The following is a 27,914-nucleotide window of genomic DNA, read 5'->3' on the forward strand; positions in this document are numbered from 1 at the left end:
CATTTTTAACAATTCTAAAATACCGAATTTTACCGATTCGGTATTTCAGAATCGGTAAATAGGATGTAGATAATAATTCGGAAAAGTTTACCGAATCAGTAATATTCGGTATTTTAGAATCGGTATTTACCAATTCGGTAATTCCCATTCATTCCTATGGGCCTGAAGGCCCATAGGAATGAATGGGAAGCCATTCACTGTTACTGATTTGGTAAATACCGAATCTGTAATAGGGGTAACGTATTCAAGGGTGGCAGGGTGTCACATTGACACACTGTTGCACCCCTGAATCGTGCATGTGTGCACATGTGGCACACATACATGCCCTAAGGGCATGTATGTCTGCCGCATCGCACTTTTCAAAAAGCACAAAATTGCTTTTTGAATGGTTTTCGATATTTACCACCAACTTGTAGCTGGTGGTAAATAACGAATCTTCAAATCCAAAATGCACTCACATGAGTGCTCCCTACATTAAGGATTCGGTATTTTACTGATTCGGTATCTTAAGGATTCAGTAATTTACCGATTCCTTAAATTACCGAATCGGTAAATTACCAAATCCTTCCTGATGGCCACCTACATTGCAAAAAGCTAAATACCGGTCAGTAACGGCAAATTTACTGCTTTTCGGCCGTTACCGACCGGTATTTGGCTACCTACATGTGGCACTTAGACTCTACCTTTGTGCACATGCACTATTGCTGTGGTTTAAGGGCTTACCATGAAAATAGCTTTCCTTGTTACATTTGCTTCAGCAGGAAGTGCAAGCGCTTGACTCGTCTCTGCCCAGTACTAGTCTTACTATTTATTACCAGGAATGTTGTTAACAAGCCATCACTCTAACCACCTTCTTTTCAATGTAATAGAGAGAAGTATTTCTGCAGATTAGATCCTCAAAGGCTGATTAGCTGTTGTCCAAAGAGGTTCAAAAGTTTAGGATTCACAGTTATTTGTACTGCTTCCAAGATAGGTAGAGCAGGATTTACTCTAGGTGTGGTGTAAACTAACTAAAAGCTACATTTGATTACTGAAGAAGTACTTTACTCAAGTGAGAGGGATTTGATTGATCAACATCATGCTACTACGTCCACTCTCTGTTCTTTCAGCAAATGCTACTATCTTGATTATGCTGCCAGAAGCAAATATCACTGTGCTGAGGCAGTCCATCCAGAATTCCGTGGTACAGTAGTTACGTTTTAGTGAAGTCAGCCTACCTTCTCATGTCATGCTACTTTGAGATTTCCTTTGGAAGAAGCTTCTATCAAACGAATAAAGTGCTTCCCATTGTGCAGCATTGGTTCTTTATTGCCCTCCCAAATCCCCACTGCTGATGTCCTGTTGTGTTTTTTCAGTAACGTTCTTTTAGATTTTCCATTCTTCACTTTTTCATACCTTGCCCTCTTGAATCAGGAAAGTACTCAGCCCAGCGGTTGCCCATCTCACGGGTGCCAGCATATTGCCTTTCAGCAGTGGTTGCAGAGGCCATCAGATTCCAAAGGTTAGAATCATTCGCATTTATAGCTTTCAGACGGTCTCAGCTCCATGCCCCTTTTTATTTTTGAGAAGCGCTAACTCCCTTTTGAGCTTCTGCAAGGGTGAGCCAACAATATACTCATTTTCCTTACTGTCATTGTTCAGATCCCATCCAGAATTAGAATTTGGACTCCGATATCATGTCACCCCCCTTAAATACCAAAAAAACAAAATTAGCACTGCAAAAGAAAACGGCAAGTGTTCCTGAGTGTGGAGCGACAGCAGCTCACCGTAAAATCCTGAACAACAAAATAGTAAATAAATACTGTGGGTGGGTCATGCTCAAGAGTATTCTCTTGAACCATCGCCCATGTTGGCATTAGACTGATTTATTTGCCTAACGCTTGAGAAATGCCTTGTACCTTTGTTGTCACATGCAACACTTCTACGAGATTTCAAATACAACTCATGGTATTTAGTTGTCCAACTGGTTAGTCTTAAGACATCACCATCTAGCCCATTTTCTGTGTACATGGCCGTCTTTCATCTTGCCTCCCCATATCTAACAAGTTTTCCCTAAACCTTAGGGTTCCGTCTCTCTTAGGATTGGTCCGCAAGGGTGCTTGGTTGCTCTCTTCAGAAGCATTCTTCCCGGTGGTTCTCTCACTCCTCCACTGGACGTGATCCTGTTTCTAACCCTCCGGGGTTAGGTACACCATTTCTTCTTTATTTTTTTAATTCCTTCTTCATGAAGGATTATTTCCCTCTTGTAATGTTTTTTCCTTCCTTTGGAAGATACAGGGTCTTTTTTCCTCCATATACGAGGTATACTGAAGGCTTTTGCTGCGCTTGGACTTACGGCTTCTGGTAGGTTTTCGGTGCCCTGTCTCCTGTAGAGGCTTTGGGCCAGATGTAGGAAGCCTAATACCGGTCATTAACCGTTACAGACCGGTATTAGGCATTTGAGATGTAGGGTCCTAATTTAAGGATTCTGTAATTTACCGAATTGGTAATTTAAGGAATCGCTAAATTATCGTATTCTTAAATACCGATTCGATAAATTGCTGAATCCTTAATGTAGGAAGCACTCAAGGTAGTGCTTTTCACTTGTAAGGATTTGTTATTTACCACCAACTGCAAGTTGGAATAATGAAAACCGTTAAAAAAGCAATGTTGTGCTTTTTTAACAGTGCCATGTGGCAGACATACATGCCCGTAGGGCATGTATGTGTGCCACATGTGCACCTATGCACTATCCAGGGGTGCAACAGGGTATCAATGTGACACCCTGCCACCTTTGTAGGTCTTCCCCCTCTTACCCATTCGGTATTTACCGATTCGGTATTCCCATCCATTCCTATGGGCCTCCAGGCCCATAGGAATGAATGGAGAATACCGAATTGGTAAATACCGAATCGGTATTTACCGAATTTTACCGATTCGGTAAAAATTACCAAATGAATACCTACATACCATTTACCCATTCTAAAATACCGAATCGGTAAAATTCGGTATTTTAGAATCGTTAAATGGTATTTACCTACATCTGGCCCTTAATTTTTTGGGCTCAACACTTGTATGCACTGCGACTTCGTCTGTTGGTTCTTCCACATTCGTTTTTGCTGGGGCTTGTCCCTAGATGACTGTATTCTATCTTTTATCCAATGTATCAGCCACGTCCTTCTCTGTCTGATATCTTATCCTATCGGATTTTGAGGCTAGATACCTGTTCTAGGACTTGTGTGTTAGCCATTGCTTTAACTTGGTCTTCTTATAGGCCCAGGTTGTGATTTTTCTTTCTCTATTCCAGCAAAGTTTTTTCATACCTGCTGCTTTCTTTTACAATATGTTATCAAATGGCTGATTGTAGCCATCTCAGTCAGTTGCCTTGTTCTCATGTTTTGGCTGCCATTATTTTCCTGGAGTGTGCAATGTCTTCCACATTCTCAATCCTTTTATTCTCTACTATCTGCTGATTACCTGGCTCTGTGCTTGTATATATTTCAGACATCATCGCGGTGATGGCGCCTGTCTATGGACGATATCTGTGTGTTTGTTATAAAGAACTTGTAGCGCGCACAAATACTCTGGAGTGTCCTGGCGCATGAGTGAACTGGGGTGGGGCAGGCAGGAACCATTTAGAAGATCTGACTGAACAGATGTGTCTTTAAGCGTTTTTTAAAAAGTCGGAAATCTTGAATGAGCTGAAGATCCACAGGGAGCGCATTCCAGGCCGCTGACGTTTTAACAGAAAGAGACTGGCCTCCCAAACTTGCTATGCGGAAACGCTGAATAACCATCCGATGTACAGAGGCAGACCGCAGAGATCGATTAGGAACATACAGAGCGAAACACCTCCTGAGGTACACAGGACCTTGGCCATGAAGGGCCTGTGCGAAAGGGTAAGGGCTTTAAAATGTACCCGCTGGGCCTCAGGCAACCAGTACAGATCCCGCAGATGCTGCCGAACACTAGATCTCCCTGAGATGTTAAACAGGAGTCTAGCTACGGCATTCTGTATAATTTCAGTTTTTTCAGGAAAAACCCGGGAATGCCAATAAACAGAGCATTGGCAAAGTCGAGGCGGGAGAGAATCAAAACACGGGCTACCGTCTCTTTGGCCTCTCTAGGGAGCAAGGGAAAGATCCTTTTTAGGGCCTTAAGGGTGCCAAAGCAGACACGGAAAGTTTTTTTACATGGTCAGCAAATCGAAAATCCTCACTGAACCATACCCCTAATTTTTTTGCCGGGCCTCCCTCAGAGTTAGGACAAGGGAAATCTGGGGGCCACAGAGATTGTCTGAAGGCCGAAAGGAACTGGCCATACAAGAGGACCTCCGACTTGTCCTCATTGCACTTCAAATGGGCCTGTGCAAGCCAGCGAAGTACGGACGCCAGGCACGTCTGGGCGATGTTAGTGTCCAGATCCGAGCCCCTCCAGGTAAAGAGCAACTGGGTGTCCGCATACGCTATAATTTTTGCTCCGAGCTTCTCTGCCAGATAAATCAAAGGGGTCAGATATATATTAAAAAGCAGAGGGCTTAAATTGGAGCCCTGAGGAACCCCCGTAGAGAGTTTCCTGACAGAGGATGAAAAAGGAGCCATGCAGACCTGCTGCGTCTGACCATCCAGAAAAGATTTGACCCACTCCTATGCCGGGCCGGCAACACCAATAGAAGATAGCCGGGCAAGGAGCAGCTGGTGTGGCACCGTATCGAAGGCGGCAGAGAGGTCAAGTAAAATTAAGGCCGCCCTGCCGCCCTCATCCAGGCACTCCCTGATCGCCTCAGACATCTCCACCAGAGCGGTCTCAGTGCTATAGGCAGTTCTAAACCCAGACTGGGCCGGGTGTAAAGCATCTGATGATTCAACAAAGGTCTCGAGCTGCCAAAAAAACACCACACAAACCTTGGCCAAGGCTGGTAGGAGAGAAATAGGCCAATAATTAGCTTGAAACAGAGGGTCCAGCGAAGGTTTCTTGAGAGGGGGTAACAGTTTAGCCTGTTTCCATTGCACAGGGACTGTGGCGGTCCGAAGGGAGAGATTGACAATCTCCACTACTTCAGGGCAAACCTCCTCGGCCACCCCAACTAATACTCGAGCCGGGAAGGGATCAGTAGGAGAGCCTGACTTAAGAGATCTAAGGATGGCCAGAATGTCGGGCTCAGCAGCGGGCATAAATAGTGTAAACCGAGGGATAGGGACGCTGGAAATGGGGGAAGACACCACAGGAGGAATCCCTAGTTCCCTCGAATGTGAGCCCACGCTGTCCTGAATCCTTGCTAGCTTATCGACAAAAAAGGTAGACAGCTCCTCGCACCATTGTTGGGAGACAGGAAGAGTCCTTTGCTCCGCACAAGGCAATAAAAAGCTCTTGACAATGGCAAAGATCTCCTTGCTGTTATTACTAGCCATCGCAATCCTCCCAGCATAATAATCGCTTTTGGCTTTCCCAATGGCCATGTAGTACTCCCTCTGCGCTATTCGGAGGGTCGACTTGGCGGAAGTACAATACTTCTGGCGCCAACAGCGCTCCAGTTTTTTACAACCCCATTTCAAATCCTTGAGAGCATTTGAAAACCAGGGCTGCGAGGGTGGAGAGCGCTGTCGGCTGAGGGAGGAAATCCAAAGCCCATCTCCTCTTTAGCTATCGGGTAGCTCCACCGAGCAAAGGCCAGAACGCTATGTCTCTGTGGGAAAACATTAAAAGAGCAAGGAGGACGGGGTAAAAGGGGAGTAGAGGGGAAAGGGTAGGGTCAAGGGGTAGGGGAGAGAGAACAACAGGGAGACGAGGGAAAGTCTGCCCAAAGTCTGGTTGGGTAGATGAGGGTAGAGGGGAAGTCCGCAGCCCATCTCCTCTATAGCTAACATGTAGCTCCACCGGGCATCGGCCAGAAAGTAAGGTCTCCACGGTCGCTCGCAGGTTCAGTGACTAGATGGGTAGGCCAGATGGGGACTATGATTCAAGTTCTGTTCAAAGTCCAGATTTAGTCCCCGAGTAGTAGTACAGGGCGGAAGGGACTACTGAGACAGCCATCTTGAGGTCAAGTAAAGGGTGATGTCAATGGAGTTACATACCGCCAGTCCCCACTTAATCATTCTCCAAGAGAGGAGGGTGCTTGATAATGCAGTAACACATTCATTGCTGGATGGCTCTTTTCAAGGAAATATTATATTGACTCCTTTAAAATAAATCCATGGTTTTCCTTTGAAGTCCTCAAATATGCTGCTACACTAGTGGCAAAAAACATTTCTTCACATTTAGTTTCAATTCAAACAACCACAAAGAGCATTGTATTATCTTGATAGTCTATGCCTTGCCTGATGTTCGATATCCGCTCATTTGGTGATTCGATAACATTTGTTTAATTATTCGCTGTCCAGGAAAGAGATATTGCTGAAAACTCAGACTCTAGCTCAGGTAGTTGTCCTAGGATGAGTAGGTACTTGTTTATCATCAGTCCTCACGGAGCTATCAAAGATGTAAGTTTAAATGCTGTAATTAGCGAGATGTTTGATGAGGAGCTCCCCCAGGGCAGGGAGACATACCCACAATGGGGCTCAGAATTGATGACTTGAACTTTGTCTAACCGTTTCCTCAGTATGTTATATTGCTCAGAGTTCTGCCTGAGTACTCTGCTGTAAGACTGTAATCATCAACAAGTCATGCTCTGACTCATTGTCAGTGAAATTGCTCTCCCATCCCCACAGCTCCACTATCAAGTGAGGCCCTCCTGAGCCTCTGCACTCTCGAGTGTTGGTGTTCGAGGCCCTCCTCCACCTGCAGGTTATACCTGCGCCTCCTCCCTGGTGAACCAGTGGACCTCTGTCTCCGCTTTTCCTCTCCGTTTTTCACTCTTTTTTTTTACCCTCATATCAAGCTCTCCTTTCACTCTCCCTCTGTATCGTCATCCACTTTTCTGTTTTTTCCCCGTTTTATTCCACTCCCTTCCCTTCTTTAGACCATTTCCCCGCCGCTGCTGCCCCCGCGGCCACTCCACCCCAGCGCGACCGGCCAATCCAGTTCCCCTCTCCGCTCTCGCCTCTCAGCTGTCCTCACCTCCCTGATTCCTACTTAATGGTGGCCGCTGCTGAGACAGGCGAGCAAGACCACTGACTCATTGTCCGTGAAATTGCTCTCCCACTCCGGCAGCTCCACCATCAAGTGAGACCCTCCTGAGTCCATGCACTCTTGAGTGTTGGTGGCCCTCCTCCACCATCAGGTTATACCTGCGCCTCATCCCTGGTGGTCCAGTGGAACTCTGTCTCCTTCTCTCGCTCCGCTTTTCCTCTCCGTTTTCCTCTCCGTTTTCCCTCGTTTTTTACCCTCATTTCCAGCTCTCCCTTTCACTCTCCTATCTCTTTTATCCACTTTTCATGCACTTTTCTGCTTTATTCCCCTTTTATTCCACTCTTTTCCCTGGTGGTCCAGTGGACCTCTGTCTCCTTCTCTCGCTCTGCTTTTCCTCTCCTTTTTCATTTGTTTTTTTACCCTCATTCCAAGCTCTCCCCTCACTCCCTCTATCACTTCAACCACTTTTTTTGTACTTTTCTGCTTTATTTCCCTTTTATTCTACTCCTTTCCCTTCTTTAGACCGTTTTCCCCACTGCTGCTGCCCCTGTGGCCCCTCCCCCCCAGCACGACCAGCGCAGCCATCCCAATCCAGTTCCCCTCCCCATTCACGCCTCCCAGCTGTCCAGCCCTCCCCGACCCCTACTTCATGGCGGGCCAAAGGCAAGCCTGTCTGCGACCAGCGCCAGGAACCGTGGACATCCACACCACCAACGCTACGACCCAGCAACACTCCACGCACTCAACCCAGGCCGCAACAACAACTGCAAGCTAGCATAACCAGCCGACACCCTCAGACCCTTCAGCTGTCACTGCTGCCAGCACACCCGCAGCACCACCAGAAACACCAAACCAGCAGAACCTGCCCTCAAGAAAACACCCGAACCGAAGACCCTGCAATCAATCCTCCTCAACGTCAGATCACTCCACAAAACACCACCGAAATCTGGGACCTCCTCGACAGCACAAACCTGGACGTAGCATTCTTCACCGAAACCTGGAGCAACACCACCTCAGGATCGGACATCGGCATACAAGATCTCCAGGAAGGACCGCCCAACCTGCCCGGGCGTAGAAATCTCCATCGTCCGCAACCCTCCGCCTGAGCACACTCCTCGACGAGCCCACAGACCTGATGGAATACCTTCACTTCAAGATACTCACCAGCCCTACCACCATCCTCCGGGGAACCCTCATCTACTGACCCCCTGGACCCCACGGACCATTTGCCAACTCCATCACGGACATCAACTCCCCGCATGCGATCGCATCCACCAATTACACACTGCTGGGAGACCTGAACTTCCACCTCGACAACCAACTGGAACCCAACACCACACCCCTCCTGGACAACCTACGCAACATTGGACTCCGCCAGATCGTGACCGAACCCACGCACCCCCTCTTCACAACCGGAAACTCCATCACTGTCAGCCACACCACTGAACTTCCATGGACAGACCACCGATGCGTCCACTTCACCTTCAGAACACCCACCATCCACAGACACCAGTACCTGCTCCCACGAAGAAACTGGACCAAAATTACAGACGACCAGCTCATCTCCTCACTCAGCAACTCCACCCCAACCATCGCGGAAGACGACTACCCCAACACCACAGCCCGAACTCTGCACAGATTGATCTCCGATAGCACCAACTCCATAGCCCCCTCTAGAATAATAACAAAACTCACACCAAGAAAGCCAGATGGTTTACCTTCGAATTTCAAGAGTCCAGACGCACATGCCGCTGTGTTGAAAAGGCCTGGAGGAATTCCAAATCCACAGAGGCCCACAACGAGTTCGGAGTCGCCACCATCACCCACCACCAACTCATCAGAAAAACGAGAAAAAAAAGCAATTGAAGACAGAATCTCCACACACGCGCACAACAGCAAAGAACTCATCAGCATCATCAAGGAGGTCACCCAACCCACCAGCGAGTCTACTGACATCCCTCCCTCACGAGACCTCTGCAACAAACTCGGCACCTTCTTTCACCTCAAAATCAAGAAAATTTACGACAACTTCAACGAAGACAACCAAAACACTGAACCCTCACCAGCCACCCCGATATCCTGAAGCCAACGATTGACAACTGGACAGCCCTCACCTCCGAAGACACACTGAAGAAAATTAAGTCAATCCACTCAGGGGCTCCCACGGACCCCTTCCCCACCACATCTTCAACAGAGCTGCCAACACCATCGCACCCATGCTCCGCCACACCATCAACCGCTCCCTGACAAATCATTCCCCGACGACTGGAAACATGCTGAGATCAAACCCCTCCTGAAAAAGCCCTCGGCAGACCCCATCGACCTCAAGAACTACAGACCCATCTCCCTGGTCCCGTTCCCAGCAAAAGTCATTGAGAAAGCCATCAACAGCCAACTCGCCGCCTACATTGAAGAGCACAACATCCTCGACTCCTCCCTATCCAACTTCAGAAAGAACCACAGCACAGAAAATGCCCTCCTCACCGCAACAGACAACATGCGCTCCCTACTGGACAGAGGAGAAACAGTAGCCCTCATCCTCCTTGATCTCTCAGCGGCGTTCGACACAGCCTCTCACCTCACCCTAATACAGAGACTCCTCGACGCAGGGATCCAGGACAAGGCCCTCGACTGGATCCACTCCTTCCTCTCCGGCAGAACGCAGCGGGTCAGACTTGCCCCTTTCCTCTCGAACCCTACACCAACCACCTGCAGAGTCCCCCCAGGGGTCGTCCTTCAGCCCCATGCTCTTCAACGTCTACATAGCTCCGCTCGCCCCCATCGTCAGAACCTACGGACTCAACATTGTGTCATACGGAGGCACCCAACTGATCCTCTCCTTATCCATCGAACCCAGCACCACCAGACACAACTTTCAAGAAGGCATGAAAGCCGTCACCAAATGGAGGAAAATCAGCTGCCTACAACTCAACACCGACAAAACAGAAGTACTCATCATAGGCCCAAACCCCAATGCTTGGAACAACACCTTGTGCCCCCCCCCCCTCGCCCTCCCACCCCCAAGAACCATGCACGCAGCCTTGGAATCATCCTGGACTCTGAGCTCAAAATGGACCACCAGATAAACTCCGTCGCGTCCTCCTGCTTCCACGTCCTCCGCCTCCTATGTAAGAACTTCAAATGGATCCCCTTCGAGCACAGAAAGACCGTCACTCATGCCCTCTACACCAGCAGACTTGACTACGGCAACACACTCTACGCCAGAATAAACAAAAATCTAACCCGCAAGCTACAAAACATCCAGAAAGCCGCCGCAAGACTGGTCCTCAACCTGCCAAGACACTGCCACATCTCCCAGCACCTGCGCACACTCCACTGGCTCCCCATCGAGACTAGAATCACCTCCAAGTTTCTCAACCACGCACACAAGGCCCTCCACTACACCGGACCACCATACCTGAACAGCTGACTCAAATTCCACACACCCCAAAGGACCCTACGATCAGCCCAGCTTTCCTACGCTGTGGTCCCCTGCCCCAGAAAGACCAGATCGGGAGGCCGCTCCTTCTCCTTCCTCGCAGCCAGAGCCTGGAACACCCTTCCACTCCACCTCAGACAGACAACATCGCTCCCCATCTTAGTGAGAAACCTCAAAACCTTCCCCAACCCCTCCCCCAGCACCTTGAGAGCCTTATGGGTGAGTAGTTGCGCTCAACAAACACCTGATTGACTGATTGATTGATCCATCTTCCCATCCAAGACTGCAATTTTTAAGCCTTGTGGCTATTTTTCCCCAAAACACTTGCTGGCACTGCAGCATTTGAGGACCTTTCTTCTCTGCACAAAACAACGGTAAATTACATTAGAAATGTCCAGATCTCTTACTGGGTGAAGATTGTACGGAAAAACAACTGCAGTGTCACTGCCTCCATGTTCTCGACTAGTGACTCAGAAGGTCTGTAAGCAAAAGCCTACCTCTGGTATGGCTGGAGAGTTGAATGACAGAGTTCACACCTGATGGTGCCACATATCTCTGTAAACTTCCAGGATGTATCTGAAAAGGACTCCTGTTGCAGGAAAAACTGGAGGACCTGTTGTCACTAGCCACATGATGCTTATATCCACCCACTTTGCCACTTTCAATTTGTTGTCTCATGCATCAGCAACAGTATCCTCCTGAGCACCTGATGGTTATAGCTGCAAATGTCAGCATACAATCTGAAGCCTGAAGAGAACGTTTGTGACAAGGAATCTGCAGGATTATTTATCCATTCAGAACGAGCGTTACTGAAGGCAAGTAATTTACTCTGGACATTAGCATTTCATGAAGAAGGATTGTAATGTGCATGTGTCTAAATATGTGCCACTATTGAAAAAAGGGTAATAATCTTTAAAGGCTTTTTGCAAGTGCACTGAAAAACATTTATACTTGCCTAATGTGGAAAGCTAGTCTATTTAAACTTTAATAACTGTCATAGTTTGTTTACATTTCTTGTTATTTTTATTTTTTTTTACGAGTTTATGTTCTTTCACAGATACATTGAATACATGTGTGACATGATGGCGGAAGAGCCTATTATTCCTCATGGCAAGCCGATACTTATAAGTACAATTGTCATGACACCGGTGCCTCTTTTTAGCAAACTTCGGAACGGTTGCCGACCTTTTTGTGAAGTTTATGTAAGGGATGAAAGAGTGCTAACTACATCACAAGAATATGATAAAATGACGTAAGTCCTTCCTAACATACTATTTGCCAAGATGATTTCTAAATAGGCATTTCATTCTCTTCAGTCTGTTATATGTCTCTTTGAAATTGATGCATGCTTAAACAAAATAAGCATCCCAACCTATCTCTACTTCTTTTTTTCAAAGTAGCTCTTTATTATTTTTGTTTTCTTTGTTTCAGCTGAATACAGATAGAACCAACAAGGCCTGCACTAGAATATGTCTTCATAATTATGCATACTAGTGAAAGCACACATTGGTAGCTTGTCGGTAATCCATCCATAATTGTGTAATACAGGACAATGTCAGTACACTAACTGTCACTGATCAATGAAAAAAGACATTTGGCAGGATATAGTACATTTGATAAACAGTTTTGACAGACGGTGGCACTGTTAATCACAGCCATATAAGGAAGGAAGACGAACTTTATGATACCTAAAAGACTCAGTTAGCAACCTCAGGAAGGAGCTATATTGGAGCAACAGTAATGAAAGAAAAGAGAAAAGTCACTGTCTGTGGAAATGAGGACGTCCTTTGGGGCAAAAGTATAGCATGTGTCAGGGGAGGAAGGAAGAAGAGACTAACAATCCAATCATGCAGTATCAAGATTTCTGGAATGGATGGGGGCATTTTGGAGGCAGTCTGCTTCCCACTCTAGTGCTGTCATGCATGTATTTATATGGGGTGGTGTAGGTGAAGCACCCCAGGGAACTAAAAGATTGGGGATGTAGGAACCACATGTAGGTATTTGCCATACCAGTCTCCGAGATCAACCCTCATCTCTTCAGGGAGGTTGCTCCTCTGCCGTGACCAACAACTCAACTATGTATAACTCCCAGGCATCTAGAGATGAGATGACTGCCCAGAGTCATTGGCAATGATCTCCAAATTGTTGTGTCTGTGGATGCCCATTTAAGAAGATCCTTCAGCCAGAAGTACAGTAACGGCGCCACAGCAGACTTCCACGTCATGGTGATACGACCCTTCAGGAGAACGAATGCCAAGTTAATGAATCTAGCAATGTACCTATTCTTGCATGTCCAGGTAGTCTAGTCTGTCCCAGCAGACCATGAAGTGAATCACACTGCAGTTGCAGCCCACAATCTCTGACCGATCGCGAATCCTCACACCCCCCTCTCACGAACGAAGCAGCCAATCTGGGGCAGTCCCATACCATATGATTCAAATCCGCATCTGCACAGGAGCATCTCGTACGGACACCCGGAAAGATATGGTGAAGGCGCATAGGGATCAGGTAGGTCTGGTGGATGTAAATTAATTTAGTATATTTTAGGTGGGAGTTCCTAGAGATCCCACATACTTGCTCTAGCACTTGGTTGCACTATTTGTCCATCAACTCCTGACCAGTAGATTGAGTCCATTTGTTCCGTAAAACCTGGCAGGTTTGCACATGAGGTTCTAACAATCCGCTATAAAGCAGTGTTATCTCTTGACTACCAAAGCCATGCCCTAATAACGTTCGTAGAGCCGGGGACATGGGCTGTTCAGTACGGTCCAGTCTCCACGCAGCCCCAATAGCTGCTATCAAAGCATTGTAGGTCAGGAATTGACCCCTCATGAAACTTATCTCTGTCCCGGAGATCTTGGAAGGGCATCAGAAGTTTGTGTTCATATAGATAACCCAGCATGAGAACACTCGTATCTGTTCATGCATCCACTTCGTGATTATCTGCAATCCTGTGAAATCCTGGGAGTACCCATAACGGCAGGGAAGGGGGCATGCGGGATAGGGCCACTGCGCTGGGTCACATTTCGATCCCAGGAGTAGTTAGCCATGCTAATCAGGTGCCCATCTGCCTTGTATCCAGTCTGGGGTCCATCAGCCAGCCTAGGATATCTTGCCTGCCCAAACATCAGATGACGCAAGCTTGCCCAGGTGTGGGGCTTATTCCAAGCCATAAACAAAAAGATTTCCTTTGTGTTCCTCAATTAATTCTCATACTGATAAAGCGACCATCCAGTAACTATCATGACACAACTTAAGGATTGTTCAAAATGCAAAATAGGTTTCGTTTGTTAATTTTATTAAAAACACTTTTTTCTCTTTCCATCAATAGAAATTATTATTCAGTACATCAGGTAATATAGACAACAACACAGTTTTGAATCTGGCTGACTCAGAGCATACTCGTTCGGCCTATAGTCTCTATCCTCTAACAGGTTGCGTCTATAATCTAGTATACAGCAATATTCGCATGAAAATCAATATACAATGAATTATACAAACATTTTAAAACAATACTCATAAAAGTCCATTTGTCAATGCATTTCGGTGTCTTTAAAGTTGTTTATACACCTTCTTCAGGACAGATCAGTTAAAAACAAATCATCTTCAATCTAAAAATAAATACATACAGTTAGAATTGTGAATACCCGTGTACGTTAATAGAAACACCTATTGTTTTAAACAGTTTTATCCTTTGATTTTATTTATTAAAATGTGTCTACTGGAATGGCCATCAAAAAATGGATTTATTTTCCTTACATGAATTGCCAAACCATTGGCTTTCATTCATGCAGTGGTGGACCTTCACTCTTCCTTCTCTGGGTCTCTATTATTTGGAGTGCCTTTTCAATTTAACCTCCGTTGCCTATGATATTGGGGCAAAGAGACTCACTATTAAAGCTAAGCAGGGCCACCATCTAGGCAAAACCCTCGGCCACAGCGGGTGGAGGGGAGCTCCGAAGGAGTTGACCTGGCATCAGAAGTTCCGGTGCATCCGCACTCTCGCCTGTTGTTGCTGCTCTCAGGTGCAGATGGGAGGGCTCAGATCCTCCCTGGCTCCCACCTAGGCTGTAAGGGCAGCGTAGGCCTCAATCTGACACCGTAAGTGATGTCTCTGCATCTACAGGAAAGCACCTACTTCCAGCTTGACTCTGGCTTCACCACTCGGGAGGGAGGCAGGAGAGTGATTACTGGTTTGCTGATGAGGTCTCCGATGAGGCAGGGTGCAGTCAGGTGGACGCGGCGCACAGAGCTGTTTTCCACACATCTGTTCAGTCCGCCATCTTGGCCGTGCCCCCTCTTGGAGAATAGGGTCTGCTTCCTATGGTCACCCCCACTTATTGCTGTGATTCTCTGGTTTTTCGACTTTAGTGTGCTAATCAGACCCACAGCCCAGCTGTTCTCTCTCTAAATTGATGCCATGTACTTTAGGTACATACCTGATTGGGTATTGGGTCACCTTTGTGAGCCCCTGTATAGTGTACCATAGGTACCCAGGGCATAGGTGTATCCAAGGCCTACCAGGGGCTGTAGCATGTATTATGCCACCCCTTGCTGGCCATCCAAACTGACACCACAGGCTGATCACTCAGCTTGGGTAAGGTGGTGCAATCACCCCTTACTTAGATATAGTATATCTATATCTACCTTATATAAAGACACATAGTAACCTATAAGTCACTCCTATGGCAGTACTTAACAATCCTGGAGGCAGAGTGCTTGGTGTTATGTGAGAGGGTGCCCTAGTATGAGCTGAGCCCCTCTGCAGCTTTCGGAACCATGTCCTTATAGCTGCTCCATGATATAGCCATACCACATACTCTTAGGTGCATTATAATCCTCGCGGTTAATGCTAACTTTGGTTTGGCTTTATCGAAACATGTTGTGTAAGGTGTCAAACACTTTTGAATACTAACCCCCCCCGCCAATTCGGCGGGGGTAACATTCCACCCTTCTAGAGGGAAAAGACATGTATGTTACTGCTTTACCCGGTTAAACTTAAACAGAGCCTCAGCATCACTAAATGGATGCTGCTGCCACAGACACAAGTCTCACCTCCTGCAGATGGGGGAAACTCCAGCAAGGGAAGCCCTGAAAATAGGTTTCCTGTCGAGGGAGGTGCTAGCACCTCCCCAGACAGCCTGTAGTGTATTTGGGGCAGGGTGGGTTAAATGGAAAGATGCTTTTCCAGACACTGCCTGGGGCACACAAGGTGCTCCATGCCTAGCCCGGTTCAAATCAGTTGCTGGGGCACTCCAGCCCCACTCTGGCACGAAACTGGACAAAGAGAAAGGGGTGTAACCACCCCCTTCTCAGGTCCACCCATAAGAGGGACCGAGCAGGTAATCCAGCCCCTAAAATCAGTATAAAGATAGGAGCTGTGTATAGAGACATAAGATTATCCTGGAACAAAACTCTGAAACGAAACTCTTGGACCTTCGACATTCTATACCGACTAGAAGACAGAAGACATCTCCCTTGTGGTCAAGGAGTAACCACCCTGTGCAAACAGGCACCACCAGTAACTTGCCGGTCTGCTTTGTCGATGCTCCCGACGGATCGCGAAGACTCCGCGACTCAGGAACTGGACTCTCAGACTTCTCTGTCTTGTTCCCACATCCACAGCAAAGCTGAGACCCGTGGTGGACACGAGAGACGTGGGACCGGACACCCTGGACATCCTCCCATCTTGCTAACTGTGCAACGACTGAGGCACCCTTGCAGTTGTGCATTGGGGTACGAGAAGCCCCAGACCCGAGCGCCATTTGCACCAAAGCTCAGCCCTCCACACTCTACGAGTGCCACGTGGGGCCTGCTCCTGCATTTCCGCTCGACGCGTCTTCCCGGTTTCTAGCCTGTTGGTTAGTGTGCCCTCTGAAGACGAACCTTTGAATTTACACCGCTTTCCTGGTTGCTCCAGGCTTGCTCCAGCTTCCCTACAAAGGAGAAGCGCCCAGACCTTGCTGGTCTGACCTGAAGCCGATCTTCACTTCCTGCGTGGATTGCGTTTGCCAAGGCTTGTTGGGTCCAATCCGGATACAGACACCGCAGTCAGAATAGATTCTTCGTGGGACAGCTCGAATCCAGCTCCTGGTCGTCGTCGACACCTCCTGGTCCTCGTGGCTGCAGAGACAAGCTTCACCTCTTCACCTGATTGCATCACGACATCGCCTGGTTTCTTCCTGGTCACTGGCTAGTGACCCAGACTCTGTCCCCTCTGCTTTCAGGTTCTTCAGTTCTTCGATCCACCCTTGGATCCACCCGGACACTCTTCCTTCAGCCGCCTGCAGCACTTCTTTTGCAGGTCTCCATTGAAAGCATCGACGAAACCCGACACGAAAAGACACCTATGCACCCGACTTCCCTGGGTGAGGTAACTCGAGTACTCCGATGCTCCCGTGGGTACTGACTATCCAAGTGTCCTAGTTTAAAGGGGTTTTGTCGTAGTCCATCCGGAAGTGCCCTAAAACAGTAACTTTGTAACTTCTTCGTTCTCCATTATAAGTCATTGGTAACTCTCGACTGTGTTCCCACACTGCACGCGTCTCCCGTGGGTGGTCTCCTTCCTAACCTTTGGTTCTGTAGTGTAGCCCCAGCGATACCCTAGGCCATAGGCCTATTCACTATTCCTGAAGTGGCTCTTATACCACTTACTTAGTATATGATTTGTGAGGCCCCTAGGGCAAAACTGTATCTGAAAGAAACAGGTTAGTATTAGATTCCTTACCTTAGAATATCCCCAGGCGTCAGACTGGATCCGGAAATTTTTGCGTAGCAGGACCCTTGCGCGTCGGTAGGCGTCGTCTGCAGCTCCGCGTCCGTCGTGGGCGCCGTGATGACGTCGTCGGAGTACTTAGACGCCGCCTCCACGTGCTGACGTCAGTTCTTCTTTTTTCCGCGCCAGCAAGCGCAGATCCGGAAAAAGTGGTACCTTAGTCATTTCTTTACTAAACTTTTTGAGATCTCTTTTGATCATTTTTTTGAGTCTTCGACTCCGAACGGTGCCGGTAGGGATGCCAGGTTTCAAACCCTGTGAGGACTGCGACCGACTGATGTCGGTCACCGACCCTCACCGCTGGTGTCTACACTGTCTTGGCGTCGATCACGACGACAAGACCTGCTCCGACTGCCGGGCCCTGACTTCGAAAGCTAGGCGGGAGCGGTCCCGCAAGCGGCTCGAACTCCGGCAGTCGGCCCCGCGACGTGAGAGGTACCGGTCCGGACGGAGATTGAGGGACCGGTCGCGGGGTCGGAGCCATCATAGCTCCGGGAGTCGACATCACTCCTCAGGTTTGAAGTAGTCAGGTAAGCACAAGAAGTCGAAGAGACGTCATCGCTCTTCCGACTCCCCCCAACGCTCTTCCGACACGTCCGGGGGTTCGGGTGACACCGCCCACGCGGCTCCGTCGGAGCCGGAGGAGATCGAGCGCTTCCTTATGGCCATGAGGTCCCTCACTCCTCCTGCGGGCTCCACGGTGCCTTCGGGCCCAGCGGACCCGTCTGGGGGCCCTAGCGGGTCGGGGGCTTCGGCCCAGACGCCGCCGGCGCCTTCGGGCTCGGCGCCGCAGGGCCCCACTAGATCCGCTTCTGGATCCGGGTCGTCGCCGGTTGACCTGACGACCTCACCGGTGCCGGTCCCACAGGTGTGACCTCCGGCGCTGTCTTCGGGTTGCGCCGTCCCCGATACCTCCCTCGATCCGGTTCCGGCACCGGAGCGGCGCCGCTCTCGACGCCGTTTGGAGAGTTCTACTTCAACTAACCGGCCCCATCCATTGCCAACCCTGAGTATCCGGAGATGGGTGATGAGGAGTATTGGGAGGGGTCTGAGGACCCTCTGACACAGGAGTGTCAGTCCCAGGAGGCATGGACAGGTGGACTTGGGGATGCCAGTGGTCTGGACACCTCGCCAGACACTGGTTTTGTTTCACCTCCTACCGTGGCTACTGAGGAGGGGGCAACATACAGTGTGGTGTTGACGCGGGCGGCCAAGGCCTTGGCCCTTGAGCTCCCCGTCTCGGCCGTGAGGACTAACCTCCTCACTGAGGTCCTTAAACGGCAGTCAAGCTCGGCTGAGCCTCTGCTACTGTTTAATGAGGCCTTGACTGACGTTCTTTTGGGCCCTTGGTCCAGGCCCGCTACAGGTTCGCCTGTAGATAGGAACGTGGCCAGACGCCACCGCCCGGTCCTGGGCGACCCATGTTTCCTGTCCACCCACCCCACCCCCGAGAGCCTGGTCATCCAAGCTTCAAATTCCCAGTCCACATTCCCGTCGGCTCCGCCTGACAGGGAATCCAAGAGGTATGAGCAGTACGGCAAAAAGACATTATCCTCTCTAAGTCTGGGACTGCGGTCGTCCAACACCGCATGCTTCTTGGGCCGCTACACCCACTCTCTGTGGGACACGGTCGCGGAGGTGCTGCCAGAATGCCCGTTGGAGGTACGGGCTAAACTCGGCCAGGCGCTTGTGGAAGGCCGGGATTCAGCACGATATTCTATCCGGTGTGGGCTGGATACCACCGACTGACTGGGCAGAGCGCTGGCAACGACGGTGGCGATTCGTCGCCATGCCTGGTTGAGGACTCCAGGGCTATGTCCAGGTCCTTGGGCCTCTCGGCCCCGCGCCAGCAATCGGGTGCCTTTCGCTCCTTTCGTGGCCAAGGAAGGTGCGCCCCCACATGTGCTGCCAGCCACGCACCGTAGACTAACATCCAACGCGGTAGCGGCCGTGGAAACCGCCATGGAGGCGGTCGGGGGCAACGGCGAGGTCAGTCCACACCTTCCCCCGCAGCATCTGCCTCAAAACCCTCCTAGTCCGTGCTTTCAGGCCCATGTGACGCCAGTGGGGGGCAGGGTTCGCCATCACCTCTTCCACTGGCGCACTGTCACGTCGGACAGGTCGGTGATGCAAATCGTCCGAAGGGGCTACTCCCTCCCCTTCGAGGCGACCCCTCCAGCCATGCCACCGCAATACCATTGCGTATCAGGGGATCATTTGCGACTTCTGCAGGAGGAAGTTACGGCCCTCTTGGCCAAGGGGGCCATTGAGCGCGTTCCTGGGCCAGAAGTAGGGTGTGGTTGCTACTCCCACTACTTTCTGGTACCCAAGAAGGGCAAAGGGGGCTTACGCCCTATCTTGGACTTACGGAACGTCAACTGCTTCCTCCGGAAGGAGAAGTTCAAAATGCTGACACTGGCTCAGGTCTTAGCTGCCCTGGACCCAGGAGACTGGATGATAGCGTTGGACTTGCAGGACGCTTATTTCCACATCCCCGTCCTGCCGCTCCACCGGCGTTACCTGCGGTTCACGGTAGGCCACGAGCACTTTCAGTTTACAGTGCTCCCCTTCGGCCTTACCAGCGCCCCACGGGTGTTCACAAAGGTGATGGCGGTGGTCGCAGCTCATCTGCGCAGGTTAGGGTTTTCAGTCTTTCCCTACCTCGACGACTGGTTGTTGAAGGTGGGCTCGCCCCAAACAGTCGTCAGCCACTTCCAGACGACGGCGGACCTGCACCTGCTGGGGTTTCCCATCAATGTGCCGAAGTCACACCTGTGCCCCTCTCAGAAGCTCCTCTTCATCGGAGAGGTTCTCGACTTGCGCAGTTTCGGGTTTATCCTCCCGAACAGCGGGTTCGCGAAATTCAGGCTCTGATTCCACTCTTTCAGCCTTTCTCGGGTCTCGGTCAGGTTGTCGCTGCGGCTTCTGGGGCTGATGGCCTCCTGCATCCTTCTGGTGCATCACGCCCGGTGGCGGATGCAGGCTCTGCAGTGGGACCTGAAGTTTCAGTGGGCCCAGCACATCAGGACAACCTATCCGACCATGTCCTGATCTCGGAGGGCACTACGAGACAGCTCCAGTGGTGGCTCACGGACCGCGATTGGGTCTGCGGCAGATCCATCTCCCTTCCCCAACCGGAGCACGTAGTTGTGACGGACGCGTCCCTCCAGGGCTGGGGAGACCACATGGAGAGGCGGAGATCAGAGGCCTCTGGTCTCCGGCGGAGTCCCGGCTCCATATCAACCTTTTGGAGCTGAGGGTGCTTCATCTAGCACTGAAGGCATTCCTCCCCTCTGTCCGGGGGAGTGTAGTGCAGTGTTCACGGACAACACCACCGCCATGTGGTACTGCAACAAACAGGGCGGGGGGGGGGGGGTCGTGGACCCTTTGCCAGGAGGCTCTGCGCCTCTAGCAGTGGCTGGAACATCAGAGCGTGACCCTGGTGGTTCAACACCTGGCAGGTTCTCTGAACGCCAGGGCGGAGGAACTCAGCCGTAGGTGCATGATGGATCACGAATGGCGTCTGAACTTGGACGTGGCGCAAGGCCTCTTTCAGCAGTGGGGAGAGCCTTGGTTAGATCTATTCGCCACCGAAGAGAACGCGCAATGTCATCAGTTCTGCGTGTTGGAATTTCCAAGGCGGCACTCACTCGGAGACGCGTTTTCGTCGCGAGTGGAGTTGCGGTCTATTGTACGCCTTTCCGCCTATACCACTTCTGCCCAGAGTGCTGAAGAAGATCAAACGCGACCGGGCCCAAGTCATCCTTCTGGCTCCGAACTGGGCACAAAGGTACTGGTATCCAGAGATACTCAGTATGTCAGTCGATCCCCCGGTTCGGCTGCCTCTTCAGAAGGACCTTCTGTCGCAGCAGCAAGGGACGGTCCTCCACCCGAACCTGTCCAGTCTCCACCTCCATGCTTGGAGATTGAGCGGCGACAGTTGAGGCCATTTGACTTGCCTCCTGAAGTCTGTAATGTCATTCTGGCAGCCAGGCGTCCCTCCACAAAGTCGGTATACGCCTGCAGGTGGAACAAATTTGTGGCATGGTGCACAGCAAAGGCTGTGGATCCTCTTTCTGCCCCTCTTTCTGAGGTTCTGCTCTTCCTTCTTTCTCTTGCCCAGCAGGGATCTGCTCTGGGCACTATCAAGGGCTACCTTTCTGCCCTTTCAGCCTTTCTAAGGCTGCCTGATCAACCTTCTTTGTTCAAGTCCCCTATTCTAACTCGTTTTCTGAAGGGCATCACATACATGTTCCCTCCTATTCCGTTTGTGATGCCTCAGTGGGACTTGAACCTTGTTCTTACTTTTCTGATCTGCGCTCCCTTTGAGCCACTCCACAACTGTCCTCTCCGCCTTCTTACTCTGAAGACGCCTTTCCTGGTTGCCATCACCTCTGCCAGGAGAGTGAGTGAGCTCCAGGCTCTTTCATGTACACCCCCTTTCCTTTCTGTCCATCCGGACAAGGTTGTGTTGCGGACTAAGCCATCTTTCCTGCCCAAGGTTGTCACGGCCTTCCATATCGGGCAGTCTATCACCTTGCCCTCCTTCTTTTCGCTGCCGCATCCCTCTAAAGAGGAAGAGCGGCTCCACCGTCTGGACCCAAAACGTGCGATTTCATTCTATCTAGATCGCACATGCCAGTTCCGGGTGGATGACCAACTCTTTGTTGGTTACGTGGGCGCTAAAGCGCTAAGAAGGGATGGGCGGTGCACAAGAGGACCATCTCTCGGTGGGTCGTCTTGTGTATCAAGGCATGTTACTCCTTGGCGAGGAAGGAGCCTCCTGTTGGGCTGAGGGCCCATTCCACTGGGGCCACGGCGGCTAGCACTGCCCTGGGCGGGGAGTCCCCTTACAGGACATCTGTCAGGCAGCTACGTGGGCATCGCTGCACACGTTTGCGAAACACTACTGCCTGGACGGCCAAGTCCGGAGGGATGGCTTCTTTGGCCGTGCCGTCCTCCAGGACTTTGTGGTGTGATTATTGGTTCGCAGACCCACCACCGGTGTTGGTATTGCTGGGGTATCTATTCTAAGGTAAGGAATCTAATACTAACCTGTTTCTTTCAGATGAACAAGTTACTTACCTTCGGTACCGATATATCTGTAAGAAACAGTAGTTAGTATTAGATTCCTTACCGCGCACCCATCCTCCCCGTTCTGCGATCCGATATCTAGGGTTAAGGCCATCCCTTCCAAGGCCCTAGTTTCAATGGCACCAGTGTTGGTTTTTAACATGGCTCTGCGTTTCTGGCGCGGAAAAGCTGTGTCTAAGAACTGACGTTAGCACGCGGAGGCGGCGTCTAAGTACTCCGACGACGTCATCACGGTGCCGACAACGCGCAAGGGTACTGCTACGCAAAAATTTCCGGATCCAGTCTGACGCCTGGGGATATTCCAAGGTAAGGAATCTAATACTAACTACTGTTTCTTACAGATATATCCTTACCGAAGGTAAGTAATTTGTTCATTTGTGCAACTTATAGTATGCTTAATGAGTAACTTGTGATGTATTTCGATCTCTGACCTCATAAAGAGTGCAGAGGGATTGTGTTAGAAATAAATACATATATATTTGATATATACCTTGTGTGGTGTCCTTTCATTTGGTATACAAGGGATTATAATTGGTAAAACAGCTTGCTTCACATGCTGTTCTGTGAAATTTTAGCCTAAGACTGCTGGTCCCTGCTACCACTAGGATAGCTTGTCTATAAGGTTGACTTTACAACCACCATCAATAAGGGTCGTTTAGACTGGTGCAAGATGCCCACTAGAATAGTGGACATCATATGCCAGGCTAACTTCTCACACCCCCTACACAATCTCTACTTAAAAACTATTATTGAAGTTTTCTTGTGTTATGGTAGTGGCTTTTTGTTAACACTCTATTTTTCCAATTTGTGTTAACAACACAATGGGCCTACACACGTGGGCGGCAACCCCACTCCAATGCAAGCTCAATAATCATAAAAACAATGAATACAAGGGATTCAAACAATTGTAGACACCAATAAACATGTTCATACAGTTACATGTAGATATATATATCAGAGGGTCTTATCCATAACAGTATTATGAGCTATCGCTCTCTTCACCGACTGACTCTCTCTCGTTGGTATTTGAGTCAGAGGTCATTCGCATTCATATCTGCATAGTTCTCGCCACACACTAATGTTCTCTTCCAATTTCTCATCTTCCTGCGCACTCATGTGTACCTCCTCCTTAGGCGACCACTCACACACTTCATTTAACCAATCAAGGGTAGTGACTTTAGAAAAAGAAAGATATGAATAATGTTTTTGTGAAACATTGCAGCTATCAGAAATGGTCTCACTGGACCCCAAAAACTTAATACCAATGTGAATGAGCTATGAAAGCCTAAATGTAAGAAAGTAAGATCTGTTTTCATGGTCACCCCCACTTTTTGCTGGTGTCATTATGTTTTTCTGATTAGTCTGAATGGGATCCTGCTAAACAGGACCCAGTCTCTGTGCTTCCTCCCTAAATTGAAAATGGTGAATACTTAGGTACATTCCATATTGGCTACTTGTGTACCCAGATAAATCCCTAGTATGTGGTACCAAGGTACCCAGGGCATAGGTACACCAGGTGTCTCCCATGGGCTGAAGCATTTATAATGCCACCCATGATAGACCCCTCAAATTGTGATTTCAGGCCTGCCACTGCAGCCTGTGTAAGCTGGTGCTAGCACCACTTACGTTACAGCAGATTTAGGTTTCCCTATATCTGAGGTCACTACACTTAAAACCTATAAGTCATCCTTAAGGCAGGCCGGTCAATCCTGAAGGCAGGGTGCTCGGTTCTAATTGTGATGGTGCCTCTGTATGAGCAGGGCACCCCTACAACCTTCGTAGTCTGTTCTCCTGGGTTGTAAGTGAATCAGCCATTACGACATTTAGAGTGGCCATGCGTCATTATGCGATAACCGTCTCTAAACTGGCTGTAACAAACCCCTTCATGTTTGGTATCAAACATGTTGGAGTCATACCCCCACACCATAAACTATGTGGGAGGTATGATTCCATGCACTATAAAACTCCTCCGGGAGGCCCTCATTGCTCACGGTACCAGTCTTCCAGAACTGGATAGCAAGCTAGGGCTGCTGCCGACCAGAGGCATGTTTCTGGCTTCTTGCTGCTGAGCCAAGCTCGAGGAGGGGAAGGCAGAACAAAAGATATCCTGTCACATGGTGTGTTCACATCCAAGACAGTGTTTAGTGTATTGGGACAGGGTGGGAGCACTTGCCAGCGCCACTGAGACTGCTTGCAGGGCACATTTGATGTCATCCTTTCATACCCTACTTTAAACTAGTTCAGGGAGCCTTTAACTCCCACTCTAGCATGAGACTGGACAAAGGACATGGGAGTATCCTCCCCACTGTCCAGCCCCTTCTTTGGGAGGGACCCCTGAATTGTCCCAGCCCTTTCCTAAGGGTACTCAAGGGCTTACCTAAGGGTGGGTCCTTAGATTCGTGGTGGGACAAGTTTCAGATCACATACCACTTAAACTTCGACCATCTGGACACTCTGGAGCTCGCTGGACTTCGTTTTAGGAACCGAGACTGCAACTGGGAAGGCTCCTGCTTCTCCATGTCTTGTCGTCCTGCAAGTTTGCTGCAATGTCTGTGCCCGTGCTTCTTACAGGTTCTTCACAGGGCCTATGGACATCCATGACACCCGAAGGATTCTCTCTTGGAGGGAAGGAGTCACTCCCCTGCATCTAATGGTACCGCAATGCAGCTGACCGATCTACTGATCCTGGGCTCCCATGAACTCTGGAAGGCTCAGCAACAAAGTTGTTGGTTCTGCAACTCCCTTGAGGCCTTCACTGTCTTCATGCCAAGTTTGAGACCAGTATCCCTTGTCGGAACCACTGGAACAGAACTCCTGGGCACCCCGTTGACTTGCAGTTGCCAAGGTTTGTTTCCTCTCTCCCCCAGAGATGTTCAAGCTCCAAGACGCTTCCACCTCAAGCATCTCCTGCAGCCAAGATCTTCGCCTACAGCACATCCTTTGCATTGTAGTCCTTCATCATTTGATGAGCTGCCCGAGGTCCTCCTTCGACTCCAATGCCTCCGGCCCGTGGGTCCTCTCGAGGGTCTTCTTTGGCTCCAGTGTGCTCTCATGCTTGCTCGGGGTCTGCTCTTACTTACCTGCTCGTGGTGTACCCTTTTTGTCTACTACGTTGTGTGCAGCTGCCAAGGCTTGTAGGTGCCCCTGTCTGACACTGATCCCCTGTCTGACACTGACCCCCTGGCTCTCGGCATCCGACGTGGGACAGCTCATTTAATTTTTTTAATTTTTTTTTCAAAAGACCTTTATTGTCCAACATACAGTATACACAGCATTTTAGCTTACAACCCAGCCGGGCCAGCTGCAGTTAATGATTATTGTGTTAGGTGGGATAAGGGAACACAGCTTCAAGGCCGACAACCCTGGGGTTCGGCAGTGTATATCAACACGTCACATAACTCTGCAATCATGCAATCATTCGATGTTATGTAAGTGTGTGGTCTATGGATTTTTCTTATAGAGTCAGTAGGCTAGAGTAGCTGCGTCGGGTCAACCCTCATCAACAGCATCAGCGTCAGTCGGGCCCACCATATCTTTCGTGTGTCGGTGGGAAGGGTATCAGCGTGGGTCAACATTCAGACGGATATGGTGTTACATGAACGAGTGACGAGGGTGTTCAGTATCTAAGCGTGTTTGGAGCGCGTAACCGCCGGTTTCGCTCACCCCGACGAGAATGACTTCTCCTTATCTCAGCACTCAGGTGATGCGCCTAGGCCCTAGTTGTCGCGCCCGAGGGCGCCATGTGGTATGAGACGCATAGTTGTATGTGTATGGGCATGGTCTAAAAGGAGATGAAACCAAATTATTAATGAACTATAGAACAGTAACATGGGCTATGTAAGAGGTAGGTAGGGGTAAATATGGGTAGAGTTTTCCATATCGTCGAGAGGGGGGGGGGTCGGAATCCGACGTGGGACAGCTCATGAAAGACTCCTGGTCTTCCATAGTGTCGCCTGGTCCACACAGCTGCAACTTCAAGGGGACTGTCAACCTCTCCTGCATTTCAGACATCGATGCCTCCTGGTCACTCCTGGGTGGCATAGACTCTGTCCCCTCTGCTTGCAGGTTCTTCTCACCTTCAATCCACCTTTGGGTTCCACCGGACTCCTTCGTCTTCTTCTCCAGCCGCATCTTTCCTGAAGTCCTCCATGGTGGTCTACAGCAGTTCCCAACGTCACTTGACACTTTTGCACCCTGCTTTCCTTGTTCCTGGGGTATCCATGGGTGGGGTGACTCTCCAACTTTCCAACTTTCCATCTTCCACAGGGTGGCTTCAGGGTCCACTTGAAATGGTCCTTTTCCTTCAAAACTGCAACGGAGACTTACACATTGACTAACATTGAGCACACAGTTGTGTTCCCAATCTACAAACAACCTCCATGGAGTTTCTAGATACTCACTTTGGGTGGTTTCTTGGGTCCTCTTCTACCTCTTCTGGGTCCATTCTTGTTTTGGGCCGTGGTTCGCAATCTACTATTTTAGTATATAGTTTGGTCTCCCTCTGGAGACCAGTGTGTTTTTGTGGTACCTACGTGCTCTATTTCCTAAGTATTGTGTGTATCGTGTTTATATCTCTAGTTAGGAGATAATACATTGTGTTAGTTAGTATTTGTAATAAATGACATATTTTTATAACTACACTGTGTGATTCTTTTTCACTGAACCTATACCATAAGATTAAGTACAGGTGAAACACGCTGCTTTGCACTTCTTCTGGACTAAGCTGGAAGATTGCTTTCCACAGCTACCACTTAGAGAGCTTTCTTAGGTTGTTTAAGACCACTAAAATCACCATAAGGGTGTCTGGATTTGTGCAGGGTGCTAAACTTACATAAGTGATCACCATATACTAAGCCAGCCTCTCACACTGTGTGTATCAAAATGTTGCGCGTTCTCACTGGTGATAAATAAGAGTATACTGAATAAACTAAACCTTGCTTGCCTCACAGGCCGTTCTCTTCAAACTGTTTTCAGAATTTACCCCTTCTGCCTCATTGGCCTCTTGTGCAAGCCATACATGTTTTGGTCATCTTATTAAGGGACGTTTATAGGTGCTCCCTGCCACACCATGATCAACATGCACTCTAACATTATAGTTGTGTGACAGTTTTTAATTTTTTTATTGCTTGATACTTATATTTCTTAAATTGGTGCATTAAAGAACTGTAATCCTAACTGTGAGGATGCTCTGAGTGGCAACACCTAAATGTGCTGGTTTTCAGTGTAGTTGTATCCTCTACAGGCACATGTGTAACATTTGTGGCCATCATTAAATTATGTCACAATCATTGTTTTTGTTACATTGTTGATTTTATGTGCAAGACTTACTGTGCAGTAGAGCAACTATATATTTCCAAATGCTGTACATCTAAAGAAATCTGTTTGGCTCCAATTCCTTTCTTTTAGTTGCCTAATTTGGTAACTTGTCAGTGGGATACGTAGTTCCTTAGTATTCTCTAGGACACCTGAGAATGACATTGAGATATAAATAGTGGGGTACTTAGTCACTTGAGTGGCAAATGACATTTTTTCCCTGCGCAGTATGAGGAGCCCTATCAT

The 27,914-nt window shown here is 49.2% G+C and overlaps 1 protein-coding gene across 1 annotated transcript in view; it reads left to right on the top strand.

The window, feature by feature from the left end:
* GAK (cyclin G associated kinase) overlaps positions 1-27,914 on the top strand; it is a 1,786,158-nt gene that overhangs the window by 946,807 nt on the left and 811,437 nt on the right. The window contains exon 16 of the mRNA XM_078676333.1: positions 11,544-11,738. Within this exon, the coding sequence (XP_078532459.1) occupies positions 11,544-11,738 (195 nt within the window). The remainder of the gene's footprint in view (positions 1-11,543; positions 11,739-27,914) is intronic.

This window comes from Lissotriton helveticus, chromosome 2_1 (genome assembly GCF_964261635.1).
Source record: "Lissotriton helveticus chromosome 2_1, aLisHel1.1, whole genome shotgun sequence".
Taxonomy (NCBI): domain Eukaryota; kingdom Metazoa; phylum Chordata; class Amphibia; order Caudata; family Salamandridae; genus Lissotriton; species Lissotriton helveticus.